At 56.8% G+C, this 20,278-nt stretch overlaps 2 protein-coding genes across 2 annotated transcripts in view; one reads left to right on the forward strand and one right to left on the reverse strand.

The window, feature by feature from the left end:
- LOC112113830 (ubiquitin carboxyl-terminal hydrolase 19) overlaps positions 1–16,826 on the forward strand; it is a 59,807-nt gene extending 42,981 nt beyond the window's left edge. The window contains 2 exon segments of the mRNA XM_029914473.1: positions 14,623–14,798; positions 16,106–16,826. Of these exon segments, the coding sequence (XP_029770333.1) occupies positions 14,623–14,798; positions 16,106–16,826 (897 nt within the window).
- Positions 16,827–17,707: 881 nt separating this feature from the next.
- LOC113405964 (ubiquitin carboxyl-terminal hydrolase 19-like) lies at positions 17,708–20,204 on the reverse strand (the record flags this gene model as incomplete). The annotated part of the gene is made up of 3 exons (XM_026647300.2): positions 17,708–18,147; positions 19,779–19,957; positions 20,041–20,204. Coding segments are annotated over 3 exons (568 nt in total), but the record flags the coding sequence as incomplete, so codon positions are not given.
- Positions 20,205–20,278: the final 74 nt, after the last annotated feature.

Here is a 20,278-nt window from a genome sequence, read left to right on the forward strand (position 1 = left end):
GGGGCCAGCCCTGACTGCCAGGGGAGAGCGCCCCCTGCTGAGCCCCCACCCCTCTCCCTGCCCCACAGCACCCCCTAGTGCTGCCCTGGGGCCAGCCCTGACTGCCAGGGGAGAGCGCCCCCTGCTGATCCCCCTGCCCCACAGCACCCCCTGCTGAGCCCCCACCCCTCTCCCTGCCCCACAGCACCCCCTAGCACCGCCCTGGGGCCAGCCCTGCCGGCCAGGGGAGAGCGCCCCCTGCTGAGCCCTGCTCCCTGCAGCACAGGCCCCCAGCATGGCAGTGGGGCCTCAGGGTCAGTGGTGACTGCCAGGGACGCCTCCTAAGGCTTCCAACATCTCCACTGCTCCCTGCAGCCCCGGCTCCCCGTGGGATTCCCATCTAAGGACTGGGGCAGCCTCATGCTGCTGAGTGTGTGTCACAGAATCACAGACTATCAGGGTTGGAAGGGACCTCAGGAGGTCATCTAGTCCAACCCCCTGATCAAAGCAGGACCAATTCCCAACTAAATCATCCCAGCCAGGGCTTTGCCAAGCCGGGCCTTAAAAACCTCCAAGGAAGGAGATTCCACCACCTCCGTAGGTAACGCATTCCAGTGCTTCACCACCCTCCTAGAGAAATAGTGTTTCCTAATATCCAACCTGGCCCTCCCCCACTGCAACTTGAGACCATTACTCCTTGTTCTGTCATCAGGTACCACTGAGAACAGCCGAGCGCCATCCTCTTTGGAACCCCCCTTCAGGTAGTTGAAAGCAGCTATCAAATCCCCCCTCATCCTTCTCTTCTGCAGACTAAACAATCCCAGTTCCCTCAGCCTCTCCTCATAAGTCATGTGCTCCAGCCCCCTAATCATTTTTGTTGCCCTCCGCTGGACTCTTTTCAATTTTTCCACATCCTTCTTGTAGTGTGGGGCCCAAAACTGGACGCAGTATTCCAGATGAGGCCTCACCAATGTCGAATAGAGGGGAATGATCACCTCGATCTGCTGGCAATGCCCCTACTTATACAGCCCAGAATGCCGTTAGCCTTCTTGGCAACAAGAGCACACTGTTGACTCATATCCAGCTTCTCGTCCACTGTAACCCCTAGGTCCTTTGCTGCAGAACTGCTGCCTAGCCATTCGGTCCCTAATCTGTAACAGTGCATGGGATTCTTCCAACCTAAGTGCAGGACTCTGCACTTGTCCTTGTTGAACCTCATCAGGTTTCTTTTGGCCCAATCCTCTAATTTGTCTAGGTCCCTCTGTATCCTATCCCTACCCTCCAGCGTATCTACCACGCCTCCCAGGTTAGTGTCATCTGCAAACTTGCTGAGAGTGCAGTCCACACCATCCTCCAGATCATTAATGAAGATATTGAACAAAAGCGGCCCCAGGACCGACCCTTGGGGCACTCCGCTTGATGCCGGCTGCCAACTAGACATGGAGCCATTGATCACTTCCCGTTAAGCCCAACGATCTAACCAGCTTTCTATCCACCTTACAGTCCATTCATCCAGCCCATACTTCTTTAACTTGCCAGCAAGAATATTGTGGGAGACAGTATCAAAAGCTTTGCTAAAGTCAAGGAATAAAATGTCCACTGCTTTCCCCTCATCCACAGAGCCAGTTATCTCATCATAGAAGGCAATTAGGTTAGTCAGGCACGACTTCCCCTTGGTGAATCCATGCTGACTGTTCCTGATCACTTTCCTCTCCTCTAAGTGCATCAGAATTGATTCCTTGAGGACCTGTTCCATGATTTTTCCAGGGACTGAGGTGAAGCTGACTGCCCTGTAGTTCCCCGGATCCTCCTCCTTCCCTTTTTTAAAGATGGGCACTACATTAGCCTTTTTCCAGTCATCCGGGACCTCCCCCGATCGCCATGAGTTTTCAAAGATAATGGCCAATGGCTCTGCAGTCACATCCGCCAACTCCTTTAGCACCCTCGGATGCAGCGCATCCGGCCCCAGGGACTTGTGCTCGTCCAGTTTTTCTAAATAGTCCCGAACCACTTCTTTCTCCACAGAGGGCTGGTCACCTCCTCCCCATGCTGTGCTGCCCAGTGCAGTAGTCTGGGAGCTGACCTTCTTTGTGAAGACAGAGGCAAAAAAATCATTGAGTACATTAGCTTTTTCCACATCCTCTGTCACTAGGTTGCCTCCCTCATTCCATAAGGGGCCCACACTTTCCTTGACTTTCTTGTTGCTAACATACCTGAAGAAACCCTTCTTGTTACTCTTAACATCTCTTGCTAGCTGCAACTCCAAGAGTGATTTGGCCTTCCTGATTTCACTCCTGCAGGCCTGAGCACACAGGCGTCGGGGCGAGGGGAAGGCTGGCTCAGGGGCTAGGATCCAGGCCTAAGACATGGTAGATGCTCCTCCACGACTCCTGTGACTGTGGGCCAGTCGCTGTGCTTCAGTTCCCTTCCTGCGGAAGGGGGCCGGGCAGGTGCGCGAGGACACGGGGGCTGATTGCGAGGGGCTGCGAGATTGACTGATGAAAGGTGCTAAGGGGGCTCTGTGAGGGTTAGAGTCACGTGTGGGGCCAGCTTTGCAGGGAAGCTCAGCGGGGTGGGGTGCAAACACTGCAGGGACCCAGGGACCCCCTTCTGGATGGGGGACCAACACGAGGTACCTGGGGAGCCCCCAGCTCCCCCCGCCCCCTAGGTGCAACAAGAACACATGCCCAGGGCACGGTTCCAGCAGGGAATGGACAGAGGTGCCTTGTGCTCCCCCCGGCCCCTCCAGCACGTTCGGGGGGAGCGGGAATCTGCTGCTCCCAGTCCTAGGCGGGCGCCCAAGTCAGCTCACAGCTTCTCTGTGGGGCGGGGCGAGGAGGCAGGTGCCCGTGGTGTCCAGCCCCACACTGAGCAGCTCTCTGGTCAGCAGCTCCGGTGCCCCACAGCGGCTCAGGCTGCACCAGGCTCTGGGGCAGGTCTGGGGGCCGGAGCATGGAAGCAAAGCAGGGTTAGGGCCCATGGTGACGGGCACCGTAGCTGGCGAGCAGTGGGGTCCCCTGCCCACTCCCTCACCCCTGCGTTCTTGTGGCACAGGTGTCGGGGATGGGGCTGGTGTCGGGGCCCAGGGCCCCACCAAGGGGGTGGTGACAGCTCTCTCCTGCCCCAGCTGGCTCGGTGCCCTGTGAGCACCCACAGCCCTGGGCAGGACACAGTCCGGCAACCCCCCACCCCACCCAGCGGGCAGCACCTGAATTCATACACAGCCCCGCCCGCCGAGGGACGCCCTGCCCCGGCCAGCTGGGGGTGCCAGGGGCCTGCGTGTGGCCAACCCACAGGGGTCTGGAGCACTGCCCTGACAGGCCCCCTCGGCAGGGAGCGGAGCCAGGGTGGGGGGATTCACACAGGGGGGCTTGGAAGGGACACCACAGCCCAGCCTGCCCCCCCAAGTGACTGGGAGGGGACCCCTTTTTCCCACCCTGTCCCCAGCGTGACTCGGCGAATCCCGAGCGCCTCCACCTCAGGGCTGGTGAGGCGGAGCTGGGCCCGAGGCCAGGGGGATGGGCGCCAGACCGGGCTGTCCCTACCCTGGGGCCGCTCGCAGGGTGCACGGCCCTTTCAGCCGCCCCGGCTGCTCATGGAAGGGGCCGCAGCCCCTGACCTGCCCCCAGGCTCCTGCCCCCCTTACCCGGGGCCGGCCAGGGGCTCAAACAATCCACGAAGCACTCAAAGCTGAGCCGGAAGAACCTCCTGGGGCTGGTGTGACGTTATTGACATAAACTGGGACCATATAGATCATTGTTGCAACCAAGGTCCTGTAGTGGCACCCAAATCTTGTATAAAGGGGTCAAATGGGGTGTCTAAGACAAGGTTATGGTTTACTGGTTATGATTATGCTGTCTATATGTGTGTATCAGTTTTGTAGTTGAAGTTACGAATATTGGCTCTATACTGTCTGTATGGCAAACTTATGCTATGCTTCTGGGTGACATCCCAGACAAGCTGGGATTAGCTCTGCCTAGCCTGCTTGATGGCCCATTAAGGACCATCAGCTATACAATGGACCCATTGAGAGAAGGCCAATATGCCTTCAGACTCAGCAAAGTATGCAGGGACTGGCCCATGTGACTCCAGGCTCCATTTTGCTGTAATTTTCCACAGTGAGAACAAAGAGGTGTTCTTACACCTGGAAAAGACTATATAAGGCTGATGCCTCATCTCCATCTGGTCTTCAATCCTGCTTCATACCTCTGGAGGGACTTTGCTACAAGCTGAAGCTTTGAACAAAGGACCGAGGACCCATCCCAGTGGGGGATGTATTCCAGAGACTTGATTTGAACCTGCAGTTTATTCTATCGCTGCTGCAAGCCTGAACCAAGAACTTTGCCATTACTGTATGTAATTGATTCCATTTAACCAATTCTAACTCTCATCTCTAGCTTTTTCCTTTTATGAATAAACCTTTAGAGTTTAGATTCTAAAGGATTGGCAACAGCGTGATTTGTGGGTAAGATCTGATTTGTATATTGACCTGGGTCTGGGGCTTGGTCCTTTGGGATCAGGAGAACCTTTTTCTTTTACTGGGGTGTTGGTTTTCATAACCATTTGTCCCCATAACGAGTGGCACTGGTGGTGATACTGGGAAACTGGAGTGTCTAAGGAGATTGCTTGTGAGACTTGCGGTTAGCCAGTGGGGTGAGACCGAAGTCCTCTTAGTCTGGCTGGTTTGGTTTGCCTTAGAGGTAGAAAAACCCCAGCCTTGGGCTGTAACTGCCCTGTTGGAGCAATTTGTCCTGAGTTGGCACTCTCAGTTGGGTTCTGCCAGAACCGCATTGTCACAGTGGCGTAGTCGTGCTTGGATCCACAGAACCAGGTCAATTAAGCTTTGGGTCAGAACCCCACGCTATCCAAATTTGAATTTTGGGATTGAGAGTTTTGTTGGTTAAAGAGCTGCTGCAATGGCTGAGCAAAGAGCATATGAGGGACTTGGCAAAAAAGCCCTGGAAAATTTGTGTTCAGAAAAGAGGATAAGCTTTAGAAAGAAAGCTGCAAAGGAAGAACTGAGAAATCTGTTAATAGCCAGTGATCAGGGGGCAAGAGCACAGCCCTTACCTGAGGCTGCAGAAGATGCAGAAAAAATTAGGATGCAAAAGGTGACAAGTGAACTGCAATTTGAGCATGAACAGAAGCTAGCAGATCTTCGATTGCTGGAGAAGCAAAAAATAGCAGAATTAGAAGAGAGAGCTCGTAAGGGACGTCTAGAGCTGCTCGCTGCTGAACAGGAGACTCACAAGATGGAACAGGAGACGGCCAGACTTCAGCTCCAAGTAATGGAAGAGCGGAGAAAGTCATCCCCACCTGGTACTCCACTTCCCCCCCGCCATGAGAAGAACTGGGAAAGGATGTGTCCCATTTACAATGATACTGAGGATATAGAGGAGTTTTTGTCTACCTTTGAACGCCTCTGCAATCTGTACCAGATCCCCGAGGGTCAGCGAATGCCTGTCCTGCTGACCAGACTGACTGGAAAAGCCAGGGAGGTATTTAATGACTTGGGGGAACAAGAAGCCTTGGATTATGGGCGGTTTAAGGATTCTGTGTTAAGGCGGTTCAAGGTTACTCCTGAATCTTACAGAGTTAAGTTTAGAAAGTTTAAGATGTCTAATGATTGTACTTTTGTAGAATGTGCTCATAAGCTGATGGGTTTTGTTAAAAAGTGGGTTATGGGAGCCAAGGCGCATGGGAGTTTTGAAAAACTGCTGGATTTAATAACTTTGGAACAGTTCTTAGACATTGTGCCTGACCATGTGAGAGCAGCTGTGTGTGATAGGGACCCTGAGTCAGTCCTACGGGCAGCAGAGATTGCGGATGCCCACACCCAAAACAGGGCTCGAGAAGGGTGTAAAACCCCGGGGAAAACTAATCACCATTCTCCCCAGTTCAAGAGGAGGGAAGGATTTAAAAGTAAACCTGACTCTTCTAAAGGAGTTCAAGGGGGCCCGGAGGGTAGGAACTCACATCCCAGGACGGAACAGGTTACATGCTATCACTGTGGTATGCTGGGCCACATGAGACCAGACTGCCCGACACTGAAGGGCAGCCCAAAACCAGCAACCCCAAATGCCACGGCCAATGCTAACCCTGTTGTTATAAACTCACAGGCAAGCTACACAGAGCCCAGCATTGGTGCCCTGTGTGCAAATGCTGTTTCTGTGGTCTCTGAAAACTTTGACCTTAAAACTCATATTAAAGCTAAATATGGGGGAAATAATGCAGAGTTTATTAGCAGTGCAGAAGTGAATGGAGTGAGGTGTATGGCATGGAGGGACACCGCAGCAGATATCACGTTGGTTAAAGCAAATCTTGTCAGGAAGGAAGATTATTGGCCAGGTGAAGATGTGACTGTTGTAGCCTTTTCTGAGTATTTTGTCACGGTGCCTTTGGCTAAAATCCACCTGAAATGGAAGGGATTTGAGGGCACCATGGTTGTGGGAGTAAGAGACACAATCCCTAAGGATATGATGATTGGAAATGATATTAAAGCTATGGTCAGTCAAGTTAACACAAACCAGGCACAGGAGAGGATTGATCCTAAGGTTGTGCCTATGGAGGGTTTCTCCAAAAGTTTGTCTTTGGAAAGTAGCTGTTTGGCTGGGAATGAAGTTTCTGAATGTCTATCTAATGTCTCAGAAGCAAATCTGGAATTAGATCAAGCGAAGGGAGAGGAGAACAAGGAGATTTTGGATGAGCCTAGGCAGTCTTGTGAGCTGATGGCTTTATCTAGTCAGCAGTTTGGGAAGGCAAGGAGAGTGGAAGATGAGTGTCCCTATACCTTACCTGTTTCCTGTGTGAAGAATAGTGACAGTGAAGGAAATGTGCCTGTGTCTGTCAGGGGTATTGACTTGCCTATGGAGGAAGCTACCCCAGTCTCCAAGCAGTTGTCTGTGAACAGCCCTGTGTGCTGGGACAAGGGAAATGAAATCCCATACGGTATGTCTAGTAAAGGAAAATGTGTCTCCAACTCTTTTTTGTCTGTGGAGCAGACAGAGGGTGCCTTTCAGCCTGTGATGGTTGAGAATAGTGCAGTTGTCTCAGATTTGGTTCTGGATTCAACTAAAGCCCAGGAAGGAAATGGTCCCAAGTTTGTGTCTGCTGGGGAGAATGGCACTGGAACTAGGTTGCATCCAGTTCGTGTCTTAGCAAAATCCCAGAGACCAGACAATTCTGGTGCTTGTATTTTGCCTGTTGCTCATGTGTGGTTGGAGAAGGGTGTAACAACTCTGTCTAATCAGGGTGATACCCTAGCCAGGGCACAAGGAGAGCAGAAAGGTGATTTGGTTGTGGTACCTACGGACAGTTTAACAACTTGTAGCAAAAAGGACAAAATTCCTAAGCTTGTGTGTGGCAAAGGAAAGGAGAATGCTTCTGACCTTTCATCTAGTGAGTCTATGGGTTTGCCTGAAAGGGGATTGTGTAGAAATCTGCCTGATGGGCCAAAGGTGATCCTGAATGTAAGTAAGACCCAGACAGAGTCTGTTGTTGCTCAGGAAAGTGTTCCTTTAGAGCAAGCCCTAGGTGAAGAGGGTAAGGGCAGAATTTCTGTGAGGGGTGAATTGCTGCTTAGAAAAGCTCCTGGGGAAAGAAATCCTCATGGTAATCTGTGCAAGCAGTTCACTGCAACTGAAGGGTGTGAGAGTGATTTAATCAAGGAAGTTTCAGTTCCTAACAGCCAGGAGTTGTCTGTTGTGAATGGATCCACTAACTGTCCTTTTGAAAGATCCAGTGTGGGTAGCTTTGAGAAGGTCTCAGAGAAAGTAAAAGTTGTTAAGGAATTGAGGCAGCCCTATAACCAAGTGGCTGTGTGGGGCCAACTTGTGGGGGAGACAATGGTGTTGGAACAGGAATGTCTCCATTCTAATTCTTTAAATGAGCAGTTTGTGCTTCAGGGTCTGAGGACAGATTTGGTTACTGATGTGTCGGAGCAGAGCAGTTTTATGGCTAAATGCTGGAGGATGCAGGGGAGAGCAAGCAAACTCTCACCGTCAGACTATTTAGATTTGTGTGGTATCTCTGTAAGACAGAGTCCAGCCTTGGAAATGATAGCAGTTACGAATATGAAAACTGGTGGACTGGCTCTGGTCTGGGGTAGTGCAAATTACTTGCCTGGCGGGGAGAGGAAGGACTTGCTAATAGCTGTTAGCACAGAGAGCCCACCCCATCAGCCAGTGAATTCTGTTAAGCAAGAGAAATCAGGGTTTGATCCTGCAGGACAAGGAGGAAAGAGAACTGAATTTTGCAAAGGGAAGCCACAGGTTGACCCCGAAGTGCCCAAACTCAAATGGTATTAAGCCAAAGGTGGGGCATGACGAACATGATTGTAGATGGACACTTGCAATGAACTTGTTGTTATTGCTAATGGTAAATTTTGTAATGAATGTGTTGCTATGGCCACAAACTGTAAAAATGTATAATGTGCCTAATCTTTTGGAGAATCCCTTGAACATGTTAAAAGGAATACATGAGAACACACGTTATGGTAAAAGGCCTTGTTACACTGGTGTTTCACAGTTAATGCCTGTAAACAATATTGGAACTTTTCACAAGGAAAAAGACATTCCAGCCCTAATGTGCTGCGTGAAAAGGAAGACTGAGGCACACTACCATATTGCTTTCATGGCTAAATGCCAAGATTCCTGTACTGTAAACAACCTTAATATCTACATTAACTTGATGTTAATTGGGTTCCAAATATTTGCCAGAGCTTGTATGGATAAAGTAGCTGTTTGCTTTAGCTCTTGGCAAGATCACATGAGACATTCAGGAACCATGCTGCAAGAGCAGATCCAATCCACTATTGTTCTAACTAAGTTTTACCTTGAGTTTGTAAAGAGGTTCAATCATGTTGTTAAACATGACTTTGATAAACCATTTCTGTTGTACACTGGTATGGCTTCTAACCCAATACTAGCTGTAGTGAGACAGACCCAAGGATGGGGAGCTCTTGGGATGCAGTCAGTGATGTTTGTGTCATCCCTTCCTGCATCAATTTTGCGTTGGGGGTGTGACGTTATTGACATAAACTGGAACCATATAGATCATTGTTGCAACCAAGGTCCTGTAGTGGCACCCAAATCTTGTATAAAGGGGGTCAAATGGGGTGTCTAAGACAAGGTTATGGTTTACTGGTTATGATTATGCTGTCTATATGTGTGTATCAGTTTTGTAGTTGAAGTTATGAATATTGGCTCTATACTGTCTGTATGGCAAACTTATGCTATGCTTCTGGGTGACATCCCAGACAAGCTGGGATTAGCTCTGCCTAGCCTGCTTGATGGCCCATTAAGGACCATCAGCTATACAATGGACTCATTGAGAGAAGGCCAATATGCCTTGAGACTCAGCAAAGTATGCAGGGACTGGCCCATGTGACTCCAGGCTCCATTTTGCTGTAATTTTCCAGTGAGAACAAAGAGGTGTTCTTACACCTAGAAAAGACTATATAAGGCTGATGCCTCATCTCCATCTTGTCTTCAATCCTGCTTCATACCTCTGGAGGAACTTTGCTACAAGCTGAAGCTTTGAACAAAGGACTGAGGACCCATCCCAGCGGGGGATGTATTCCAGAGACTTGATTTGAACCTGCAGTTTATTCTATCGCTGCTGCAAGCCTGAACCAAGAACTTTGCCATTACTGTATGTAATTGATTCCATTTAACCAATTCTAACTCTCATCTCTATCTTTTTCCTTTTATGAATAAACCTTTAGATTTTAGGTTCTAAAGGATTGGCAACAGCGTGATTTGTGGGTAAGATCTGATTTGTATATTGACCTGGGACTGGGGCTTGGTCCTTTGGGATCAGGAGAACCTTTTTCTTTTACTGGGGTGTTGGTTTTCATAACCATTTGTCCCCATAACGAGTGGCACTGGTGGTGATACTGGGAAACTGGAGTGTCTAAGGAGATTGCTTGTGAGACTTGCGGTTAGCCAGTGGGGTGAGACCGAAGTCCTCTTAGTCTGGCTGGTTTGGTTTGCCTAAGGGTATGTCTACACTACAGGATTAATCCGAATTTAGATAATTCGAATTTGGGAAACAGGTTGTATAAATTCGATTGTGCGCGGCCACACTAAGCACCTTAATTCGGTTTTAAACCACATTAATTCGGTGGTGTGCGGCCACACTACCCCATTAACTTAAACACAGTAATTCGGTGGTGTGCGTCCACACTAACCCTAATTCGAATTAACAAAATCGATTTAGGCTCTACTCCGTTCGTCGAGGTGGAGTACAGAAATCGATTTAAAGGGCCCTTTAATTCGAATTAACTGGCTCTGTAGTGTGGACGGGTGAAGGGTTAATTCGGATTAAGGCAGCTAAATCCGAATTAAAGTCCTAGTGTAGACCAGGCCTTAGAGGTGGAAAAACCCCTGCCTAGGGCTGTAACTGCCCTGTTTGAGCAATTTGTCCTGAGTTGGCACTCTCAGTTGGGTTCCGCCAGAACAGCATCATCACACTGGGCTGGCTCTGTTCGCCCGTGGGGGGCTGGCACCGCGCCCCGCAGCAGCCATCGCTGCTCCCAGTCCTGCGAATGGGGGTCCCGGGCCCCAAGTCCCAGCAGCTGCTGCAGCCGCGCGGCCCACTGGCACCACCCCCACCGGCTGCAGGACTGCGAAAGTGTGTGGGGCAAGCGCCCGCTAGCCCATCCCCGGCCCCACTCCTCATACCCTGCCCCCCCTGCTAGCCCAACCCCGTCCCCACTCCTCCTGCCCATCCCCCGCTAGCCCAGCCCTGGCCCCACTCCTCATACGCTGCCCCCCCCCTGCTAGCCCAAGCCCACCCCCTCTCCTGGCCTGCCCCACCCTATCCCAGCCCCACTCCTGCCCATCCCCTGCTAGCCCAACCCCGCCCCCACTCCTCCTGCCCATCCCCCACTAGCCCAATCCCTTCTGCCCTGCCCTACCCCCACCCCTCCAGCCCCGCCCCCTCTCCTGGCCTGCCCCACCCTTTCCCTGCCCTGGCCCCACTCTGGCTGATGCCTAGAGCCCTGTGGAAATGGGCACCGCGGCTTTGCAGGGCTCTCTCTCTGCCCCCCCACACCCTCAGGGCTGGCACTCTGCTGCCCGACTCAGGCCTGGCCCGCTGCTGCAAGCGAGGGCATTTCACTGCAATTCCAGGTGGGCAGAGGCCCAGGGCAGCACCCCCCATGGGGTGGCCAGGCCCAGCACCCCACATACGGGCCCCACAGCCCCAGGCAGAGTTCAGTAGAATTTAATGACTCAAGACAAACACCAACTTTATACAAAGTGAGGGGGAGCAGCGGCTGGCGGGAGGGGGCAGCGGCTCCGCCCGGGGAGAATCGGGGGAGACAGCAGCAGTCGAGGGCCAGGGGCCAGAGAACGAGATTCCAGAGAACGCGCCAATGCACCGGAGAATGGGGAGGGGGCCCACGCCCCGGGGAGGGGCTGCTGGGCCAGGGCATGTGCCCATCCAGGCTGCCCCAGCCACTGGCTCTAGCGCCCGTTCGCAGAGGCACCTGCCTTCCTCTCACCCGGTCCAGCCTGAGCTGGCAGAATGGAGCAGGGCCGGGCTGCGACCCCCCCGTGCCAGGCTCCCACTGCTGCATGGGCACCACGGGGATGCTGGCAACAGCAACACAAGGAGCGGGCAACGCCACCCTAGGCAGGCCCTGCCTGGGCCCCGGGCCGGCAGCCCAGCCCCTGGAGAGGGAGCCTGCCCTTGAGGGCAGTGCCCAGGCTGCCCCACACCCACCCTGCCAACTACCATCGCAGGGAGCTGCCAGGCCCTGGGGGGCAGGGAGGAACCCCAACCCCAGCCCCGCAAAGGAGCAGCAGGTTCTGTCCCCATTTGGGCCACAGGCTGATGGAGGGTTGGGGCCAGGTGATCCCCAGCGAGCTGCCCCAGGCCCCCACAGTCCATGCAGCTCTGGGCTCTCCTATCCCTGCCCCTGCCTGGCAGCCAATGAAACCGTTACCCAGCAGGGCAGCGTGCAGGGGCCGAGAGGAAAGTGCTTGAGAAGGGCCAGGCAGGGACCCCCAGCAAAGGGCAGGAGGGGGGAAGCCACAGAACAGGCCCTTGCACATCCACCCCGCCAGCAGCCAGCTGCGCCTCAGTCGACTTCCTCCATGTTGCTGTAGGAGGGGGCGGGGCACTCTGCAGGGCTGGCAAAGCGATCCGGGAGCCCGGCAGGGGACAACGGGGGGCCTCCTTCGGGGGCGACGCTGGAGCCGAACGACACGGGGTTCATGCCCTGCAAACAGAACAAGGAGGTCAGAGGGGGCAGCCCTCCCTTCACCCCTTCATGCCCATGGTGCAGGGCCAGGCCCAGACTAGCTCCTATCCTCCCCCCGTCCCCCCGGGCAGCAGCGTTACTGAGCAGGGTGAGGGCCCCAGCGGGGCTCAGAGCACGGCCCCAGCCCAGAGAGGTGCGTGTGTGTGTACACGTGTACAGCGGGTGTGTGTACACACACCCATGTGGACGGCAGGCCGGGGCAGCGAGCCCTGAGTGCCGACAGCAGCCGCCTCGCACAGCAGCAGGCGTCCCAAGAACATGGCAAGGAGGCAGCAGCAACGCCGAGGGCCCCAGAGCCAGCGGCACCTCCCGGCACCTTCCACTCCACCAGCTTCCTCCACTGCCTGAGCGAGCAGCAGAGGCCCCTGCACGCGGGCGGGGAGGTCGCCTTGTCTGCAGCAGGGCAGCTGTGCCCGGATGCCCAGCTGGTGCCAGGGCCAGGCCCACGCTCTCCTGCAGGCACAGACCGGGCAGCCCTGTCCAGCTTGAGCTGCAGCCACGCCTCCCTGCACCGCTCTAGGGAGCCTGAGCCGACAACGGGAGGGTTGTTCCTAGCCAGGCCATGCCAGCGCCGCGCTCCCAGGAGGGGGTGGGACCCGGGCTGAGGAGCCAGCCAGCCAGCACTGCAGCAGGAGGGTGCTCAAGGAAGAGCCCTGGGGGGGCCCCCTACAAGGAGGAGGGGCTCGGGCACACGGCCGTCATGGCAGCACGCCGCCAGCAGGGGGCGCCCTCGGAACAGCCACGCCAGCATGAGAGGGCAATTTCCTCACTCCAAGCGTTGTATCCAACCCGTGGGAATCCGACATTAGGCCGGGCCTGGCCAGAGAAAGGGGGACTGACCCCTGAGCACAGCATTCACGTTAACTGAGGGGCAAGTCCCGCTCCGGGAGACAGACACACGGTGCTTTAAAAGGACCAAGGTCACAAAGCTGCAACCACGTCTGAGCCAAGCAGCCAGGAGGAAGAAACGTGACTGATCATCGGCAATGGTTTCTCAGCACTGGCCTGGCCGCTCAAAAAGCCACACGCAAGGAAGGAGGCTGCGTTGGTTAAGACTCCAACCTCGTTCAGAGGGGAAGTGGAGGCAACTCTTTCTAGGATATAAATTTTAAAAACCTACACAACAAATGGAAGAAAGGGGCAGTTGAAGGTAATGAATATAAATCAGAAGCTCGGAACTGTGGAAACTTGGTAAGGGAAGCCAGGGGACACAAGGAGAAATCTATGGCCAGCAGAGTTAAGAACAATAAGGAGGAGTTGAAGTGTATTAGGACCAAAGGAATCCTGACAATGGTCCTGGTGCGTTACTAGAGGGACATGGTAGAATTCGCAATAAACACGCAGAAAAGGGAGAGGAGGTGTATCAATATCTCTGCTCGGTGTTTGGTGGAAAACACTGTGAACGCAGACTCCTCCTCCTCCCCCCATGCCACTCCTCTCTCCGGCTGGTTTGGTTTTAAAGGTAAAGCAGGAGAAAGGCTTAGCCACTGAATCCGCAGAAAGTACGACAGTCATTTCAGAGCATAAACCACGTCCACGGCCGTCACCGTCTTCCCTTTAGCATGGTCAGTGTAAGTGACGGCATCATGGATCACATTCCCAAGAAAACTTTCAGCACCCGGCAGGTCCCCCCCAGTCTGAACCAAGCAACCACCAGCCGGCTTGGTAATATCTTCGATATTATCGCAAAGCACCTTCTGATGGCGTTTCACACCCTGCTCTCGGAGTCCTTTACAACCTTTGCTTCGTGAAGACATGCTGCTACTGCCCACAAACTAGTATCTCTGGAGGACGTTGAACAGAAGTTACTAAGGTCAGACATTTTAAAATCAGCGGGTCCAGATAACTTGCACCCAAGTGTTTTAAAAGAGCTGGCTGACGAGCTTGCTGGACAGTTAATGCTGATTTTCTAGAAGTCCTGGAGCACTGGGGAAGTTCCAGATGACTGGAAGAAAGCTAATGGTGTAACAATTTTTAAAAAGGGTAAATGGGATGACCTGGGTAATTATAGGCCTGTCAGCCTGACATCGATCCTGGGCAAGATAACGGAGCGGCTGCTACAGGACTCGATTAATGCAGAACTAAAGGGGGATCGTGTAATTAATGCCAGTCAATATGGGTTTGTAGAAAACATCCTGTCAAACTAACTTGATTTTCTGATGAGATTCCAAGTTTGATGGATCAAGGCAATAGCGCTGATGTACAGACTTCGGTAAGGTATGTGACTTGGCCTTGCACGACATTTTCATCAACAGACTAGAATGCTATAGAGTTACCGTGGCCCACATTACATGGATTAAAAGCTGGCTCACTGATAGGTCTCAATGTGGAATTGCATGTGGGGAACCATCGGTGTTTCCGGTGGGGTCCTGCAGGGAGCGGTTCTTGGCCCTTCGCTAGTTAATGTTTTTGTCAATGCCCTGGAAGAAAACGAAATCACTGGAAGTCTGCAGATGACAAACATTGGGGCAGTGGCAAATAATGAGAGAAAGTCAGTGATACAGAGCAAACTGGGCTCAACCAGACAATATCAATTTGCCTACAGCGAAAGGTAAGTGTATCCATCTAGGAACAGCGAGTGTCGGCCGTACTCTCAGGCCGGGGGCTCTGTCCTGGGAACAGGACCTCTGAACAGGATTTGGGGGTCCTGGTGGATAATCACGGAGCATAAGCTTCGAACAGGACGCTGTGGCCAAACGGGCGAATGTGATCCTGGGATGTATAAAGAGGGAATCTGGAGGAGGAGCAGAGACGGGATTTTGCCTCGGTATCTGGCCTGGGTGTGACCGCTGGGGAGTCCTGGGTCCAGGTCTGTGCCCACAAGGTCAGGAGGACATTGATAAATGGCAGAGGGCTCAGAGCAGAGCCAGGAGATGATGAAAGGGTTAGAAACCTGCCTTGCAGTGACAGGGGCGAGGGGCTCAGTCTGGTGAGCGCCCCCACGAGCCGGCCTGTCCCTGCCCCACGGGAACAGATCGTGGGCGATGGGCTGTTGGCTCCGGCAGAGGAAGGTCTAACACAATCCTGGGGCTGGCAGTTCAAGCTAGACAAAGTCCGACGGGAAACAAGGGAGAGGAAGTAACTGTTGGGACAGGTTCCCAGGGGTTGTTAGGGTGGATTCTCCACCCCTGGAACTTCAGCACTGAAGCCTGGACGTTTTCCTCAGGGATCTGCTCTCGGCGATCAGACGAGATGATCACAATGGTCCCTTGCGGCCTTGGACTCTGACAGATGGCTGCCCCCCGTGATCCAGAGCACCCCGCTGGGGCCGCGTCCCCTGGTGCTTCTTCAGGGCTGCCTGAGGGGCGACTCCCGGGAGGCTCATGGGATCAGAGGCAGGCGGCTCCTGCCTGCTCATGGGTTTCTCCAGCCTGCTGTGACATCCCCACAGGAGCTCGGCCAGTGCCAAGGAAAGAGCAGAGCGGGAGCCAGGATCCCATCCCCACGGCCTGCCTCGTGAGACCCCCAAGGGAGGGGCAGGCTCGGGCGTGGGGGGAAGCGGCATGCTAGGCCCTGCTGAGCTATGTGACGGGGGCTCCAGCCATCTCTGCTGCCAGGACCTCACTCCTTTGGCTAGGGCAAGAGTGCAGAGGCCCAGCGCGGGCGTCCATCTCTCTTGGCCACGCCACGGTGTGAGCACGCTCTCCAGCCCACCCCTCGGCTTGCTGGTAGCTGCCCATGGAGCCACGTGGGCAGTGCCAGCACCAATTTCCCTGCCACGGGGCCGCCCGGCACTAGCTTGCAGGGCCCTCCCTCTCTTTTCTAGCAGAGCTGGGTGGGGATCAGCCAAAGCCACAGGCCAAGAGCAAGACCCTACAGCTCCTACTGATGCAGACCTGTCGCTTCCCCCTATGGCAGGTCCTTCGAACCTGTACTGACCAGGCCCGAGACCCAGAGGGGCGGGTGCCAGGGCGGAGACTTGCCCCAGCCCTGCCTCTTCCTCCTCGTGAGGACAGAGGAACCACGGCTCAGCGCTGGGCCGGAATCCAGAAACCCTGAGAGGCCGGTGCAGCGTTCCTCGGCTGGCAGGGGTCTCCCTCACAGACTCCAGAGCCCCGTGTTCCCCACCCAGCCAGCCAAGGCCACAAGCAGCAGACACTGCCAGGCGCCCCGCGTTGTGTCTGGGCTGCCAACAGCGCAGAAGGCAAAGCCCCAGCCTGGCGAGGGAGCCACACCGCAGTGCGGAGCCAAGGCTGCGAAGCCAACCAAGCGCCAAGGGCATGGCCCGTCCCAGGCCAGATCTGCTGTGCGCTGCGCCCCCATCTTGCTCCAGATGCTCCGGAGCACGAGCCGGGGCTCGCCCACCCCCGCCAGCAGGGGCTGTGCACAGGCAGTCTGGGCGGGGGGCTCGGCCGACAGTGGGCTCTACTCTGGGGCCGCGGGGCTGCATTCGCAGGTGGGTGATGGCCAGGTCTTTGCCGTAGGGGCCGCCTCACCCTACACCAGACGACTTGCCTGGGCTGCATCGGGCGGGGGCGCAGTGCAGAAATCTGGACAGATCCATGCACCCCGAGCCACGCTGAGCGACCCGCCTCTGTCCCACAGCGCCACTCTGCACATCAAACTCCTCCCAGCTTAGCCCACAGCTCTGCAGCGTTAGCAGGGCTTCTCTGCCCCCCAGCCCAGCGCACGCAGGCTCGGAGCCCGTTGCCCACCTGCCTGGGCTGGCTCTGCCGTGCAGCTCTCAGGCTCGCTCGGAGTGGGGGAGCGTTCGGCATGAGAAGCGGGGCCAGCGGGCTCCTGGCAGAGTCGTGAGCGCAGGCTCCCCCACAGGCTGGGCAGCGGCACGGGCGTGAGGAGCAGCCCAAGGACGGCTGAGCAGAGTGCGGCACACAGTGGCGCGACTACGGCAGAGATGGGGGGATCTGGTGCCTGTTCCCTCGGCCCCTGGCGAGTCATTCCCTGGCGCAGAGAAAGGAGACGGGCACTGCATGGCTGGAACAGCCCGGTTTATTCATATGGTCCATACAGTACACAACGAGGGCCCTTTGCTGCCGTCCTGGCAGGAACTCCCTGGGCCCAGCGCCGGGCGCGCTTTCCCACGCGCCTGTCCCCAGGCAGGCGCAGGGAGACTGGCCCCCACCTCCCACCAGCTCGTTCTGGACTCAGCTGGACCGTGGGTCTCCCGGCCGGCACACGGGGGCGAGCGGAGGGGCGGGGCGGAGCAGGCAGACCTGCTGCACACTGGGGACTATTAGTCACGAGGCCACAGCCAGCGGGCCAATCGTCAGGGAGGCAGCCAAGTCCGGCGGGCATGAGCCCAAATGACTCTGTGTGACGGGGCCGGAGGCAGCACCACGCCAGCGTGCCAGGAGCAGAGCCCACGGCTAGCACGAGGGAGATTGCTCTGCAGTAGAGGGGACCCACGCAGGGAGGTGCTGCACCAGCCCCAGCTGCGCTCCGCTGGTCTGCCATTTCGGCTGCTTGCACCCCAGAGCACGTGCTGCCGGAGGGCTGCAGCCTGGAGAGTCCCCGCTCCCCAGGAGCCGGGCCGAGCATGCTGCAGAGCGGGATCCTGCAAGGAAGGCTGCCCGGCGAGGGCTCCATGGTCGCGAGCAGGCCTGGTCACTCCAGCACCTCCCTGGCGAGGTGTCCCAATGCCCTGGGCACAGAGCAGCCCTCACCAGGGCGGCTGGAACCGTGCAGGGCTGGGCTAGCCGCTGCCCTGCCAGCGCCTATCTCCAGCGGCTCTGGGAGACGAGGGGGTAGAAGACATTGAGGAAGAGTGCCATAATGGCGGCCATGGTGCCCAGCACAACGTAGCGGAGGCAGCCTTCGTCAGGGTGCTGCCGGGCGGCCTGGCTCGCCGTCTGGCCGCGGCGCCGGCAGGGAGTCCTGGCATGCCTCCTGCCAGCCTCGGGCTCCTCTTCGGCCTCCAGTTCCTGCCAGATCAGAGAAGCCTGCGATGTGGAAACCTGCGTCAGCACTTGGGGAGAACATACTGAGCAACCCGCCTCGCATCCCACACCAGGCGCAGCGTGGCCATGGAGCGGCCAGCCAGCCTCCCAGGTCCCCAGCACTCGCAGCCTGTGATCTGGGCAGCCAGCGGGCCCCGCGCTGGGCTCCAGCAGCAGGCAGAGACGGGCTCGGGGTGAGCCGAGGAGCCAGGCCGGCGGCCAGTTGGGGCTGGCTTTGCAGGATGGCCTCTCCCAGCACCCAGCAGTGACTGCGTAATCCTAGACCAGCGGCTCCAGGAGCGCGGGGCACAGGCGCCAGCCAATCACAGCCCAGATTTGCCAAATACAAGCGGATCAGTCAGACGACAGCCAGTCAGAGCCCAGCTTTTGAGGTGGGAACCAAGAATCAGTCAGACGGCAGCCAATCACAGGAGGATTATTCCCAGGGATGGCCAATTGCAGCCACAGGAGAGCTTGGAGCAGCCAGTCACAGTTCGGTTTCTATAGGTGGGCACCGAGTGCCCAGGATGGCGGCGGTGACCTAGGGGAGCAGCCTGGCGCCTCCTGCTGCTTGCAGATGGGAATCCGAGCAGCTGCATGCTGCCCCCTGCAGGCAGCCCCAGCGCGCACCTCGCACTGCTCCCCTGCCCTGCCTCCAGCTGGCGAGAGGGTCCCTGGCCGTCGCTGATCCGCAGAGACTGGGTGAGTTCCCCTCCTTAGCCGCTGCTGCGCCCACAGATCTGGGCCTGCTCAGCACAGGGCCCGCGGTGCTCCAGGACAGGAGCCACGCAGCCAGCCGGACTCCCGCCTGCAGCAGCCGCTCCAGGCCCCGACCACGGAGCCCCATGCGAGGAGCTGAGGTGAGCTAGACCCAGCTGGGCGAGGAACCAGGCAAGGAGCCAGCCGGGCGCCAAGCCAAGCGAGTATCTGGAAAGCACCCCTCCGAGACCACGCCGGGCAAGGGGGCAGCAAGAGCAGGTGGCCGGCAGCCTGGCTGAGTGGCGCCATCTCCTGGCAGGCCAGCGGGGTCACACGGGGCCGGCGGGTCTCTGAGTAGTGGTGCACAGGCCAGGAAGGGGAACCTGGAGCCACGCGAAGAGCCGCAGCAGCGGCTGCCCCTCCAGGGGCGCGTAGCCTTGTATCCCCAGCGCTGTGCTAGGCAGGCCGGCTTCTCCCCGGCTGCTTTCAGGGTTCCCTGCAGGCTCCTCCACCTCCTGCCCCGCTGCAGGGGCTGCCGGCTGAGCCCTCTCCACAGCTGGGTGCCACCTCGGCATCCCAGCTGCTCGCTCAGGGCGACCCCTCACTGGGGTCACCAGGGATTCAGGCTCCGTAACTCTCACAGGGGCCTTCTGGCTCCCCGCAGTGCAGCCCTGAGGATGGAAGGGCCCTGCTGCCCCCTCGCCTGCCCCACCCCTCGGGCTCCCCAGCTCCTCTCATGACACGGCTTCACTCGTCCCGGACCCCTTGGACCATGGTGCCTGCCCACCGGCACCCCATGCCAAGCCCCAGCCTGTGGCTGCACCCCCCATTCTCCCTCAAAGCCTCCCGATGGGCGAGCGGCTGCCCGGAGCCCTCAGCAGATGGGCAGGAGACCCGCACTGCTCCAGCCAGCACACAGGTGCCGCAGCTCTCACCTGGCTGGCGGGCGGCTCGGCGGCGGCGGCCATGTCTGGCCGGTGCTCCGGGGGGCGCCCCTGCGGGGGTCTCTCCACGGGAGAGTTCCGCCGGCGGTAGAAGAGGACGTACGCGTATCTCGTCACCACCTGGCTCTCGTCCACGGTGGTCACCGTGCTGTCGTCGAAGAGCCGCCAGCCTGCGGGGAGAGGAGAGCGGGGTCAGCGCCCGGCCCGCACAGCCCCGGCCTGGACAGGGCGCGGCCCCAGCCCGGCTCCTCACCCACGTCGCTGCGCTGGCTGTTCTTGTCGCTGGGCAGCCGGGCGTAGGCCGTGTAGTGCCCGCCAATCATCCCGCCGTAGTGATTGATTACCGCATACAGGTCGTACATGGGCTGCTGCTGCTCCTCCTTCTGCCCAATGCAGAACTTGCTCAAGTCCAGACTCCTGGGGAGACAAGGGAACCATGAGCCGCTGCTCCTGTCCCCGGCCTGCCTGCTCCTGGCCCACCCCCAGCTCGG

Source organism: Terrapene carolina, unplaced genomic scaffold (assembly GCF_002925995.2).
Source record: "Terrapene carolina triunguis isolate 2854851 unplaced genomic scaffold, T_m_triunguis-2.0 Scaffold51780, whole genome shotgun sequence".
NCBI lineage: Eukaryota > Metazoa > Chordata > Testudines > Emydidae > Terrapene > Terrapene triunguis.